Source organism: Oreochromis aureus, linkage group 9 (assembly GCF_013358895.1).
Source record: "Oreochromis aureus strain Israel breed Guangdong linkage group 9, ZZ_aureus, whole genome shotgun sequence".
NCBI classification, from domain to species: Eukaryota; Metazoa; Chordata; class Actinopteri; order Cichliformes; family Cichlidae; genus Oreochromis; species Oreochromis aureus.
The window spans coordinates 1,490,382-1,505,741 of record NC_052950.1 but is presented as its reverse complement, the minus strand read 5'-3'; the positions used below and the strand labels follow the sequence as shown (position 1 = coordinate 1,505,741).

Genomic DNA, 15,360 nt, shown 5'->3' with positions numbered 1-15,360 from the left:
AACGCACAACAAATTGAAAAGCGCAAAAACAAATTGAAAAGCGCAAAAACAAATTGAAAAGCGCAAAAACAAATCACAAAACACAAAAACAAATCACAAAACGCACAACAAATTGAAAAGCACAAAAACAAATTGAAAAGCACAAAAACAAATTGAAAAGCGCAAAAACAAATTCACTAAACGCAAAAACAAATTGAAAAGCGCAAAAACAAATTCACTAAACGCAAACCCAAATCACAAAACGCAAAAACAAATCACAAAACGCACAACAAATTGAAAAGCACAAAAACAAATTCACTAAACGCACAACAAATTGAAAAGCACAAAAACAAATTGAAAAGCGCAACAACAAAACCCAAACCGGAAGAGGTAGGTACCAATGCTGCAACAACAGGCATCACTGATTGGATGATGGATCCGGTAGCCTTTTGAACCGGAAGTTGTTCTGCCGAATGCATTTTTACAAACATGAACGTGACGAGTGATCCACACGTTGCTTCCGCTATTCGGGAATATTTTGATTCAGGGCATACATACGAAGTTATTCTGGATATGCTCAAGACTAACCACGAAATTTCAATTAGTTTACGTACACTGAAGACGCATTTAAAAGAAGCAGGACTGTATAGACGTGGCAACTACTCTCCTCTACCTGAGGTGAGGCGTGCTATTTTAAATGAGCTTCGAGGACCAGGACAATTGTTTGGCTATCGGACCATGTGGCAAGTTCTCAAACAAAAACACAAGCTACATGTTAAACGTAGTGTAGTTATGGTGTTGCTAAGACAGCTGAATCCTCAAGGAATCGTTTCTAGAACTCGCAGGAGGTTTACAAGACGCACGTATCACTCCATGGGACCCAACTACATATGGCATGTAGATGGTTATGACAAACTGAAACCCTTTGGCTTTGCCCTGTCAGGATGTATTGATGGGTTTTCAAGAAGAATGATGTGGCTTGTGTGTGGAGCATCAAACAACAATCCAGCCGTCATTGCTCATAATTTTATAAACTGTGTCAAGAGTCTTGGTGTTATACCAATGAGATTACGAACAGACCTCGGGACAGAGAATGGGACAATGGCTGCTATTCAGTGTACTCTCCGTCACGCGCATGCGGATCATTACGCCGGTTCCTTAAGCCACAGTTACGGATCGTCAACAGGGAATCAACGCATCGAGTCATGGTGGTCTTTTCTTAGAAGAGGAAGGTTGGTACAGTGTGCCTGGTAGAGTGGAAACTGATAAGCAGTGGTTTTTATAAATTTTTGAAAACATTTGTTTAAAACGATTTGTTGAACCCATTTATTTTAAAACCAAAATTAAGTCGGCTAATTAATTACCATAATTAATTATGTGGTAAAAATTAGTTGTTTCCATTGGCCACCACAGGTATCAATTCTATTGAATAGAAATATGCATTATTTTGAGTCATTTCTGGCATGGATCGAATTAGAATAGGAAGGACCTTTCCTAAACCACTTTAAAATAACAAAGATGTTTTCTTAATGTATTCCCAGGTCTCAGTTTTGGATGGACCTGTTTGGAGACCTAAGAGATTCTGGAAACTTTAATGGAAGCCACGAACACCAATGCTTGTTGAGATTCTGCTTCATCAATGTACTACAGAAAGACCTGGATGAATGCAAAGATCTCTGGAACAAACACAGGATCCGTCCAAGCAGACTTGCATCATGTCCTGGGGGAATTCCAAATGAGCTCTATCTCTTGCCTCACAGGTAATTCACATCTTCATTGAATAACTTAAGTTTTTGCATTAAAAAAATTTTGTGTGAAAGCATAACTTGACCGTCACAATTATTTTGTCTATTGGTCTACTAATCTGATCATACTTGCCTTGCAATCACAATTTATCTTAGCAGCATGCACTCACCCTTGTATTACAATCATTATCATCTGTTTTGAAGTGTTAGTTGAAGTGTAATTTTGTGCTATCTGAAAAAAAAACAATATTAACAGATGATTGCAGCACATTAAAAATTTTAATGAACTTTGCAGTTTCAGGTAAAAGGAAGAAAACTGTCAGATTTCTACACTTTGTAGCAAAAAACAGCTACATTTATTTATTGCTTTGTCCTACAAAATTAAATAACCGTAACCTTCAGTTTTCCAATCTACACTTTTTTAAAAATAAAATGTTATGTTGAATATTAAATTGCTCTCCAACAATTTTGCTGGAACGCAGTTTTAATTACACAACTAATTATGATAGCATTATATTTTTTATGAACAGTCAATGCTACCATACAGTTATATATTGTAAACAAATGAATTTGGCATTTTAAACCATAAAAAAACCTTAATTCAATTTCCCTTTTGCAGATATGGTTCAAGGGACTGTGGATTTGCTGTTGAGGAGAGAGAACTGGATGTATTTCCCGAGGGGAGGCAAGCTATTGAATTGTGTGGTGACTCAAACATTGAGGAATATCTACACCACACTGTACAACAAAACAGACTGGAGCAGCCACAAGACTGGGAGTCAGCCACAGAACTGTATCTAGCCCTGAAGAATGTAGCTGGATTTTAGACACTAACTACTGAACTCCTGTTTTTAGTGTATGTTCCTCTTGCTAAAGTGAAACCTATATTGTTAACATCATTTGATATACAGCAACTGATTAGAATTAAAACACTCAATGTTGAACCACAATTTAAACTTTCAAATGTGCCAAGAGCAGCAGAGTTTAACTAATGGGTGACCTCTCAAACAAATAATAAAAAAATCCCTGAGATACCGAGTGAATGAAATCTTCTGTAACAATTTCTTTAACTCACACAATGAACATTAATAACTGTCATGACACTTAAGACATGTGATTTAAAAATTTCCAAATCCAGGGGAATTTTGTATTCCAAAGTCCATATTTGCCTTAAAGACTCTGTATGATTCAGAGACTGGTAGCTTCAGTGCATTTGCACAGGTGTTGGCAACAGGAAAAGGTGAATCACTCGAAAACTCGAGGCATGGAGGTGGTATCATCCCAGCTGGTGGAAGTGCAGTCAAACCTGTTGCAAACATTAATAATTCTTCCAGTGACACAGCTGTCACTTTCTCTGAAAGAAGAAAGTAAACACAGTAGTTAATTTTTTGACTATGCATTCCAGGGAATCACCTTATTTCTCCTTTAATAAAACAATTTCTATTTAATAAAATTCTAAAAGCAAAGAAAAAAAAGCATTCATTAAAAACCTTCACAATCAAGCAGATAATCTGCCCAAAAGCCAAGTGTTAGCGCTTCCTTCTGCCGCCTGTTGCTTCCTGCTGGGCTGAGACTTGGTCTGAATATATTCTCCATATCTGATGCAGTCAGGGTCTTGTAAGTCATGTATAACAATGGTGCCAGAACACTTGGATACTGCTGGACTGCAGTGAAAAAATGAAGACTGTCCAGTCCATCTTTAAATCTGTTAAGAATAAACAATCTGTTTTAATTGGTTTAAAGCATAAAAATGAATTATTGCACAGTTTGCAGCAATGTGTGGACTGGTAATTGCCCATAGATAGAACTTTAGTTAAAAGTATTAGGACAAATTAAAAAATAAAAAGTGTCAATATATTGTCCTTTAAGAAGCTAGAACAAACTAAAATAAAGTATCAAAAAAAGGGAACATGTCTATAAATAACTGAAAAATAAACATGTACTATGACTGACTATCTGTGATCTTAACAAACAATAGTGTGTAGAAAATATACATAACTATATATAAAATTGTCAGCATTTTAAAAAGAAAACCTGTTGTAAATATGTTTATAATGCATATTAAATTAGACTTGGAAAAATTTCCACCAAATGTATGAAGAGTTACAACATTAGGAAATTGCTGTGGTGTTTTATGCAAACACACAATATGACAAACATTTCTGAGTATGCAATAAATAAAAAATAAAATTGGATAAACTGTGCCGATTTAATACCCCCCTCAGTATCAGAGATATTCAGCATTTTTATTGATTTTTGAAGGCTCACAGAATATTTTGTTCTGTGACAATGTGAATTCTAAAACCACCACAACAAAGAGGACTCTTTCTTCTTTCAGCAGCAAAAAAGGGTGTGTGAAGATGTTTTTCAAGCAGATCAGTGACTTTGATATAAATGTTTCATGTTTCAATGATTCATGCTGGGGTGGCTGTAGCTCAGGTGGTAGAGCAGGTCTGCCACAAATCAGAAGGTCGGTGGTTCGATCCCAGGCTGCCTCCTGGCTACATGCCAAATATCCTTGGGCAAGATACTAACCCCATGTTTGCCTACTGGTGGTGGTCAGAGGGCCCGGTGGCGCCAGTGTCCGGCAGCCTCGCCTCTGTCAGTGCGCCCCAGGGCAGCTGTGGCTACATTGTAGCTTGCCATCGCCAGTGTGTGAATGGGTGAATGACTGAATGTAGTGTAAAGCGCTTTGGGGTCCTTAGGGACTAGTAAAGCGCTATACAAATGCAGGCCATTTACCATTTACTATGTTTTACTACTATGAAAGCAAAAACCAGTAAAAAAGTACTTTGACAATTTTTTTTTACAAAAATGGTAATTTATATACAATTTCAATATTTGAAAAAATATTAGAAAAAAGCAGATTTATGACTCAGATACTCTGTTTGTTCACAATGAGTAATATGATTAGAATTTAGCATTATTTTTACATGAATTATATTTTGAATAATACATGTCAGACAAGTCACTAATTACCTTTGAATGGCACTTTCATTTTTCTCAATGATGTACCATTTGAGATACTCCTCCACGAAACCTTGCTTTTCAGAAGTCTTCACACTTCTGAGGCATCCAGCAGTTTGGAAGATAGTACTGTTTTGCAAAATTAAATTTTGCAAAACTTCATCGGATTCTGCTTCTAGGACCTATAATGGGAAATTTTATTAATTCAAAGCAAAAAGAAAAATATATAAAATATAGTATATGTAAATGCACACAGACATACACAAGCGTATCCTTTTTCCACCTATTTTGAAAGAGCAGCCAAAACTACCAATGTAAATTAACATCACAGACCTTTCTCGGACTAGAAGAAATTCTACAAAAAAGGTTCACCTGAGAAATAATTAACTTCGTAAATACTATCTTTTTAAAACTATTGCTAGTGTGAATAGAAACGAAAGATACAAAAGATCTTAATAATGTAATAATTATCCAAATCCTTGGATTCAAATCCACAAACCTGAGATTGATAACCCAGTATTTCAAACATTGCAGGATTAGATAGAAATGATCCTGATCCTCTTTGCATTTGCATTTAGTATCTACAAAATCTGCATGTTATATATTTAAAATTTGACTTTTTGATATCATCAATTACTCTTAATGTGTGTGAAAGATTGATGAAACTGAACATTTCTTAAAAACAATGTTGAAACTTTGGTTTACAAATTTAAATCTTAAGAATGGAAGAAATGATTGAAGCCACCATTTGAACAAGGTTACTACACGTGGCCCTTTTGCATTTCATTTTAGAACTGGAAATTTGATTTTAAACAGTAACCTATGATATTTACTCAATATAATGCAGTTTTTTCTGAGGTTTTGGTAAAATATGTCAGTAACAACAATTAATCCTGAAATTCATATTCCTAGAACACAAGATCAATCTAAAATCCACCTTTTTGAGGTTGAATCATTTTAACCCTGCTTTAAAGGATCAAAATAATCCAGATTTGGGTCTATGTTTTTGAAATCCACACCAGGAAGCAATATTCTACTAATAGCAAAGGATTGTATTTGCAATTTCCGGATTTGAATCTTCAAGATAAAATCTGTTTCACAATACAAATAACAAGATCCAATTTAGAAAAAATCCAATCCATCAGGATTAATCCAGGTGGATTATTTTTAAAATACTGAACCTGTATGTAAAAAAAAAAAAAAAAAAAAAACATTCCCTGAACCAAGGTCATGTTGTACCTGGTGCAGTACTTTCCCTATCTCCTCATCTTTCACATCATCAATTGTGGCGCTGAAAGATGGATCTCCTATCATGCGGTTGACCAGGTTCTTTGAGAGGAAATGTGGTGCTGGTCCTCCATTTACAATAGATACAGCTATCATCTTGCCTGCTAAGAAATACTCAACTTCCATGGCAGCTGTTATACAGGGCACAACATTTTCAAGGTAGATCTCAATCTAATATGTGTTAATGATAAATAACCTGAAAGCGAAAATACATAAGAGTGATTCACCTCTTGAGTTATATACAAGATAACGACGATCTGGAGGTCCATCAAAAATGGGGCGATTTCTCAGGTGGCTCATAAGAAGCGTCAGGAATTCACGTCTTGGACCACCCATATCCAAACCTTCTTCAAAGCAGCCAGCATCATCATTAAACTTGATAAACAAGTCGTTGTTGTCAGAGTACGTGCTCCGTCGAAATCCTCGAACAGCTCCATCCCATACATCCGACCTCGATATATTGAATCTACTGACTTTCTTGTGGTCAATTGCCAGCGCCAAATCAGCAATAATTTCATGTGCCTGCACATCTGTGTCTCTAAAAGAAAAATAAACATATTAAAAACAAATTGTATATACACATCATTACTCAATGATCATATTTTGCATGAAATTATTATATACAGAACCAAATGGAATTTAATTTGATATAAATGCCTAAATTACTCACTCAGGTTCTTCCGGGGGCAGATCTTTGGTTTTACAAGGTGCAACATCATCATCCTCAATCACAATTGGTTCAAACAACTCTGTGTAGTTTCTGTGGAGCAAAAACATTATGTATACAGTATATATGCAATAACAATAATGACTAAGCACATAGTTCCAGCTTTGCAAAAATATAAAATTCGACATTTCTGTCAAGAGTGAAATGTAAAGGTTTAAAAGACATTCTTAAATATGTATATCATGTCTATTATATTGTGGAAACTCATGGACTCATGAGACACAACACACCTGTAGCATGAGTTCTTAACAGCGACACATTCACTACTGCTGCCTGGTTCATCCAGATCTATAACCTGAAAATGAATAAAAAATGAATGACAAAAAAAAAAGTTAAATGTATTTAAATATTACAGGGCAGATGTTAAATGACTTGTAGTTGTTTAGTACTTTAGTCAGTGCATTACTCAGGTCCTACGAGCCCCAAACCGCTTCTCTCTCTCTCTCACACACACACACACACACACACACACACACAGTGTAGCTGTGGCTACAATGTAGCTTGTCATCACCATTATGTGAATGTGTGTTTTTGGGTGAAAGACTGAATAATGTGTGAAGAGCTTTTGGGTCTCATGGCTTTGATAAAATGCTATACAAGTAATCAAAATAGTTAATTACCTCTAGTGCTTCATTCGTTTGAACACAATCCCCAGCACAATTTCTTGAAGGACAAAGAAAAGCATTTAACTTTCTTGACCATAAAAAAATATGTTGACACTTTAAAACGAAACAGACATCTAAATAGCAAACAGGCAATGCAAGAACTGAATAAGTGTACATCTCAATCATAAATAGTGTAAGCAAATACTGTAAAAGAAACAACATGTTCTGAAAATATCCCTTACTCATTTTCTGCAACTTTTGGTAAAGGACTGCTTTCATCCTGTGGTTCCCATGGCTGAAATAAACACGCACATTCAAATAGAGAGTATTAATGAGCTAAGTTAAAATAGTAGGGAAAACGATTAATAAAATTAAAAGATCAATGAAATGTGTTTTGAATTCGACTTACCAGTGTATCAGCGAGCTCAAACTCAGTGGGACGTCTAACAACAACCTCTGAGTCAGAGTCAGACATTTCAGCAGCTACAAAACAGGAAAACAAAGTAAGTCTACTGAATTGTTACTAAGTTATAAATTAAGCCTCACTCAATATAACCTAATATAACCAGGCATGTGGCAGATCTACGTTTAGCACTGCCCTGTGTCGAGTCGGGGATACACATAGATCTGCAAGTGCTACAATAAAAAAGTGTCTGAAAAGGGGAGGGGCCATCTGGCATGTTATTTTGAGCTGATTGTGGGATGCGCCAGCAAATGCCTGCCTACCACGATTTGTCTTTTGCCAATCACAGTAAATAATTTGCTAAACCCAGTCAGGAGAAAAGCACACAAATTGTTAACATCAGAAAATGCACAAATACCTTACCTTTGCTCATTTTTAAAAAAAACAAAATTGTTACTGGTTGTCTCAAAACAGATTTAATAGCCACTTCTACAAGTGCGTCCACCAGCACAGCCATGTTTGTTTTGCTTAGGCACACGCTGCTGTTGTCATACATGAACACACACCAATGTGCCCAACCAGAAGCACAATGCTAACAAACGATTGGTCCACACCAACATTGGAGTCTAGGCAGACAGTTTATTTTGAGCCGCACAAGATGGATTTTCATGGGTTTTGAAAACTAAAAATCTCCTAAGTTAATAATGGATGAATGCAAAAATAATATAGAGCATAGATGAAATCTGACTTGGGTACAAAAATTTCCAGATTTAATGTTTCTTGGAAGTAGATAAAACTGTAAGTTTGTTTTTGTCTATGCCGTCTAGACCTTATTTTTGGCAGGCATTACGTTATGCAGATAATGCATTTTTAGAGGCTGCACTTCAGTTGCACTATGAGCTCCAATTATATAGATATACGCTGTTTGCAAATGGATATAAACTTTGCCCAAAGGACTAAAAGTGGCTCCAAACTTGCCTGGGTGAGTAAATGTATATTAAAAATTAGATCCAGGTTGAAAAAGAAAAACTAAACTTCCTCACCCCATTAATTTATGTACAGTGGGGCAAAAAAGTATTTAGTCAGCCACGGATTGTGCAAGTTCCCCCACTTAAAATGATGACAGAGGTCAGTAATTCGCACCAGAGGTACACGTCAACTGTGAGAGACAGAATGTGAAAAACAAAATCCATGAATACACATGGTAGGATTTGTAAAGAATTTATTCGTAAATCAGGGTGGCAAATAAGTATTTGGTCAATAACAAAAATACAACTCAATACTTTGTAACATAACCTTTGTTGGCAATAACAGAGGTCAAACGTTTACTATAGGTCTTTACCAGGTTTGCACACACAGTAGCTGGTATTTTGGCCCATTCCTCCATGCAGATCTTCTCTAGAGCAGTGATGTTTTTGGGCTGTCGCCGAGCAACACGGACTTTCAACTCCCGCCACAGATTTTCTATGGGGTTGAGGTCTGGAGACTGGCTAGGCCACTCCAGGACTTTCAAATGCTTCTTACGGAGCCACTCCTTTGTTGCCCGGGCGGTGTGTTTTGGATCATTGTCATGTTGGAAGACCCAGCCGCGTTTCATCTTCAAAGTTCTCACTGATGGAAGGAGGTTTTGGCTAAAAATCTCACGATACATGGCCCCATTCATTCTGTCCTTAACACGGATCAGTCGTCCTGTCCCCTTGGCAGAAAAACAGCCCCATAGCTTGATGTTTCCACCCCCATGCTTCACAGTAGGTATGGTGTTCTTGGGATGCAACTCAGTATTCTTCGTCCTCAAAACACGACGAGTTGAGTTTATACCAAAAAGTTCTACTTTGGTTTCATCTGACCACATGACATTCTCCCAATCCTCTGCTGTATCATCCATGTGCTCTTTGGCAAACTTCAGACGGGCCTGGACATGCACTGGCTTCAGCAGCGGAACACGTCTGGCACTGCGGGATCTGATTCCCTGCCGTTTTAGTGTGTTACTGATGGTGACCTTTGTTACTTTGGTCCCAGCTCTCTGCAGGTCATTCACCAGGTCCCCCCATGTGGTTCTGGGATCTTTGCTCACCGTTCTCATGATCATTTTGACCCCACGGGATGAGATCTTGCGTGGAGCCCCAGATCGTGGGAGATTATCAGTGGTCTTGTATGTCTTCCATTTTCTGATGATTGCTCCCACAGTTGATTTTTTTCACACCAAGCTGCTTGCCTATTGTAGATTCACTCTTCCCAGCCTGGTGCAGGTCTACAATACTTTTCCTGGTGTCCTTCGAGAGCTCTTTGGTCTTGGCCATGGCAGAGTTTGGAGTCTGACTGTTTGAGGCTGTGGACATGTGTCTTTTATACAGATGATGAGTTCAAACTGGTGCCATTCATACAGGTAACGAGTGGGGGACAGAAAAGCGTCTTACAGAAGACGTTACAGGTCTGTGAAAGCCAGGGATTTTCCATGTTTGAGGTGACCAAATACTTATTTGCCACCCTGATTTACGAGTAAATTCTTTACAAATCCTACCATGTGAATTCATGGATTTTTTTTTTTTCACATTCTGTCTCTCACAGTTGACGTGTACCTCTGGTGCGAATTACTGACCTCTGTCATCATTTTAAGTGGGGGAACTTGCACAATCGGTGGCTGACTAAATACTTTTTTGCCCCACTGTATATTGACTTGGGTGCTTAATGGTAGCAAAATGAAATTCCTATTTAAGACTTTACAACTGTTAAAAATAATACAATGTATGTTTAAATCCACAAAAAACACTGCCAACCTACCTTCTTCAAAGTCGCTTTTTATACAGATGAAAAGCGTAATCCTTTGATAAGGCTTGCCAATTTCAGCCTTATAAGCCCCAAGAGTAAATGGACTATTGGTCCCAGGGATATTAATCACCTCTGTGGCATCAGGATACAAGAGGAGGAATGGTCCATCACTCAAGTCTTTGTTAAAGTCCCTCATTTTTTTAACAGCTTCACTGAGGAGACTTGTGGCAGAGCTGTCAGGGTCAATTCTTAGAGCAATACTTTTTCCACGATGTGGCCTCAAACCATCTTTCTTCTTGGACATCAAGCCAATATTTATCTGTAAGGAAAAACACAGGGATTATGAGAAGCTAAGATTAATCTAAGCTGCATTATGCAAACAATAACCTATAATATACACATTTACATATGAACAGTTAGAACTAGCTTCTTAGTAATAAACCCAATAGCAAAGAACACAATAGAAGTCACACCAACATCCTTCTTATATTGCAGTACTTACATGGTAAGCGCACACACATTATTGATTCACAAAAATGAACACGTTACACAGCCACCTCACCTATCTGCTGTGCAGCACTGAAACAAACCAAACACGCTCAAAACAAGAACTACAATACTGAGGTGCATCATGAGGACTGTAGTAAGACGCAAAATGCGCTAAGCAGGCAGACTTTTAGCACCTGCAATAAAAAATCAAGACCGCTTTCTTTGGGACAACCTGCATAATCAGCAGCTGCCAAATTCTTTATTGTATTTTGTTTGTAGCTTTTCTACATCAAACTTACACAACACCCCTAAGGAATAATAATGGAACGTAATTAACCAGTTAACATCAGCTTATAACAAACTACCTGAACTTTTGTTTTTGCAGTCTTCTTTAATCCCATTTTACCACAAGAAAATTTTTGCCTCTCCTCATTTTTCTTTTTCCTGTACTCCATAAAGGTGCTGTAAGTTGGAGTCGGGCAGGTTGGGCTTGTCTGCGATGCTAAAGGGAAACAAAAGAAAATGTTAAATACACATACTGTACACACAGGCAAAATGTAATATTTCACACAGTATGCTGATTGAGACAACACTGAATAATTTTCATTGATAAAAATAGCTCCCGAGGATGCTAGTAACATCTCTAGGTGATACACTATTGAGTTACGGATATAGTGGGAAAAGGGATTTTAATTTACCTGGCTCATTTAGCCTAATGAGCGGGCTTGATTAAATCCGAAATAATACAATATAATATAAATGCCTACTTGTGAGTTTCAATCTACAAACACGCAGTGGTGATTATCAGTGCTGCGAACGTTATTTTACATATAATTAGTGGTTTCACAAAAATGTTACTGAGTTGCAGACTGAAATACTCTTAAATAGCTAGCCTACTTAGCACTTGCGGAGTGGCAATTTATTCAGTTGTTCCGTCAGATTGTGTTTCCCCTTCACGATCTGTTTCCCCTATGTGACGGGTGTTAAAACACATGTCATATAGCGTTTCCCCTGATTATTACAGGGGGAACAGTATGTGACAGGTGTTAAGACACCTATCAAGGAGCCAGTGTTTCCCCAGAATATTATAGAGAGAATGTTTCTCTCTAGTAATTTGTACATTGTAATCAGATCATGCCATTTTATTTTGATTAACTGCACAGTGCTTTGCCCCTCCCCCAATATTAACACGTTTCTTAATTATACTTTAATATTTTCTCGTGTGAATGAACATCGGTGCTACTTTTAACTCCACTTTATTTTCCCCTTTTTTGCAAAGAAATAAACAGATTATTGTATTATACAAAATGTTTTTTTTTTAATGCTTGGCATCATTATAATTTTTTTTATTGTTAAATCTGTCTGCCTGTCGTCATGTACACAATACTATCGATCCACCACCCCTTATTTTGGATTGAGGACTGAGGACCGTAGCAGAGGTAATAGTGGCGAAATGCTGCGCGAAAACAGGAATTTTGGCGAGGACGCGCGATTTGTGCCGCGTGAGCAACGCGGAGAAGCAGGAGAAAAAGATCGTGACGGTGAAACACTATCTGACGGAACACCGTCAATTCGTAGTAATGCACATCATTTAACATTCTGTATTGGTAACAGCATAAAAAAACGATGGAAACTGTAGTTAGTTAAATTATTCCATTACTAATACAATAATTGCGTTACCTAAAACCCTAAAACCTTTCAATTAACAGCTATTAGCGACAAAAGTGCTAGCGTCAGTAAGCTCATGTGTCCATGAGCAACAGAAGCCTTTGAATTTGATTTTAACTTACTGGATGGTTGTAGAGGGTCTGTGATAGAGTCTTGAAGTCTTTTGCCACAGCCGCTGCAAAAGTTTGGTGACTGCTCTACCAACTTCTTTCCACAACTTGGACAAAACATGTTGACTGCTCTTTCTCATAACCACGTTCAGCAGAACAACTTCCGGTTCAAAAGGCTACCGGATCCATCATCCAATCAGTGATGCCTGTTGTTGCAGCATTGGTACCTACCTCTTCCGGTTTGGGTTTTGTTGTTGCGCTTTTCAATTTGTTTTTGTGCTTTTCAATTTGTTGTGCGTTTAGTGAATTTGTTTTTGTGCTTTTCAATTTGTTGTGCGTTTTGTGATTTGTTTTTGCGTTTTGTGATTTGGGTTTGCGTTTAGTGAATTTGTTTTTGTGCTTTTCAATTTGTTTTTGTGCTTTTCAATTTGTTTTTGCGCTTTTCAATTTGTTTTTGCGTTTAGTGAATTTGTTTTTGCGCTTTTCAATTTGTTTTTGTGCTTTTCAATTTGTTTTTTTGCTTTTCAATTTGTTGTGCGTTTTGTGATTTGTTTTTGTGTTTTGTGATTTGTTTTTGCGCTTTTCAATTTGTTTTTGCGCTTTTCAATTTGTTTTTGTGCTTTTCAATTTGTTGTGCGTTTTGTGATTTGTTTTTGCGTTTAGTGAATTTGTTTTTGCGCTTTTCAATTTGTTGTGCGTTTTGTGATTTGTTTTTGTGTTTTGTGATTTGTTTTTGCGCTTTTCAATTTGTTTTTGTGCTTTTCAATTTGTTTTTGTGCTTTTCAATTTGTTGTGCGTTTTGTGATTTGTTTTTGCGTTTAGTGAATTTGTTTTTGCGCTTTTCAATTTGTTTTTGTGTTTAGTGAATTTGTTTTTGCGCTTTTCAATTTGTTTTTGCGCTTTTCAATTTGTTGTGCGTTTTGTGATTTGTTTTTGTGGTTTGCACTTCAGGGCCACCGTATAAACCCCTCTCTTTTTTGACACATCTCATGTGGCAAAAAACTCAACATGCTTCACCCAAGCTTAACAAATTAAAAGGAAAAAAGGTTAGTCATATCATATCACTTCTCAGAACACTTCAGCCATCCTCCTCTCCGGTATTTTGCTCCAGCCCTGAAAACCTGTGTTTAAGGAACAAAATTAATTTAATCATCCTGTCAAATCTTCTCAAACTCCTGCTCCATCGAACTCTGGATCCTTGGAATTTCCTGAAAACAAAACCTGTACTTTACATTTCATACTCTCCCTCTATGACCCAGTCTGTGTCATGACAAAATAAACTTAAACAGAACAGTTATTAATCATGAGTTACCCCAGTTAATGGTAACTTGAATTCCATCAAACAATGTTTCCCTTTTAGCATTTAGCATTCTCCCAACAATATAATGTAATCCCCTAATCTAACCCCAGTAAATAATTTTCTCAAAGCAAACATCAGCATCCCCAGATTTAAGTCTCCCACTTGTCCTGCTTATGGCAAAAGCAAAACAAAGCATCCCCTTTCTTTTCCTCACATGATAAATTTGTCCACATTTATTCATTCCCACCTTAGTCCAGTCACTCACATTCACTCACACGCATTCTCACATGATATTTTTGCTGATACTGCAGCCTTCTGCGCAAATAATGAAATGCTCCACATCAGCAAAATGAGCTCAATCATTTGTTTTATTTCGTTTTCCTTTTTAGGAAAATAATTCTCTATACTTTTGACTGGATTGACTCGCTGCAATCCTTTTTTAGACAGAGACTTGCCGCCAATCAGTCTCTGATTGTAATCAGTTATAATCTGTAAAGCCCACCTGATCTTCGTACTTGGTAATTTTGTCAGCGCCGTCAGTTCACTCTCTTCCAGGCCTGCTTAGAACAAAAATGAAAAAAGAGAGCTGATTATTAGCTCATCAAAGTACAAAACAAAATCACCTGACAGGTTTTTCGTGAGTGCACTTACTACAAAATTTCTCGGGCCCCTCTCAGACATACCCATGTCTTAATCAAACTCCCTCTCTTGAAATAAAACAACAGCCTCCAAAATCAGAAACAATCTCAAAGTTCACCCTTTCAACACACCGAAAACCTCGTCAAAAGATCAAAGACCGTTTGCACAATGTCACCCTTCCTCACTCCGCCATGTTTTCATTCAGCATAAGATATAAACCGATTTTGACAACGTGTCATCCCTAAATTATAAATTTCTTGTCCAAATCTGCCCCTCTGAACAGACCTGACCACCGTAATCAAATATCCTGATACTTTACCATTATATATTTCGCCAAATAATCTTCACCAGCCACCGCTCTCTCTTGAACTGAAAGCCTCCGACACACACGCACACAGGAAGTGTCTCTGCTCCAGCTAATTTGCATAGACTCACAGCTCAACAGCCAACTTGACAAGAGAAATACATGTTTAAACCTTATCACATTATTGAATTATTTTCATTTTCTTTCTATACTAATCACTGGTTTTGATCACTCAGTACGAGAGCACTCCTAAGTCACTTTTTTTAAAACTGCTTTAGTCCCTTTTCTTCTGTTAATTCCCATAGCTCCTTTGAGTCAACTTCAACTTCAAGCTTTAAGTCTATTTTATTAAACATTCACACCATTCT

General features: G+C 37.2%; 2 protein-coding genes across 2 annotated transcripts; one reads left to right on the top strand and one right to left on the bottom strand.

Moving 5' to 3' along the window:
• The first annotated feature begins 383 nt into the window (after positions 1-383).
• Positions 384-2,783, top strand: LOC120441767. The gene is made up of 3 exons (XM_039617159.1): positions 384-1,211; positions 1,521-1,739; positions 2,344-2,783. Exons 1-3 carry the CDS (start codon positions 469-471, stop codon positions 2,549-2,551), a joined length of 1,170 nt encoding a protein of 389 aa, XP_039473093.1. The 5' UTR covers positions 384-468; the 3' UTR covers positions 2,552-2,783.
• A 39-nt stretch (positions 2,784-2,822) lies between these two features.
• Positions 2,823-11,497, bottom strand: LOC120441766 (G2/M phase-specific E3 ubiquitin-protein ligase-like). The gene is made up of 9 exons (XM_039617158.1): positions 11,337-11,497; positions 10,495-10,801; positions 7,720-7,793; positions 7,553-7,605; positions 6,206-6,516; positions 5,931-6,109; positions 4,704-4,873; positions 3,215-3,429; positions 2,823-3,078 (listed from the first exon to the last, which is right to left on the bottom strand). The coding sequence occupies exons 1-9, from the start codon at positions 11,424-11,426 to the stop codon at positions 2,843-2,845; spliced, it is 1,635 nt and encodes a 544-aa protein (XP_039473092.1). The 5' UTR covers positions 11,427-11,497; the 3' UTR covers positions 2,823-2,842.
• Between the last annotated feature and the right edge of the window lie 3,863 nt (positions 11,498-15,360).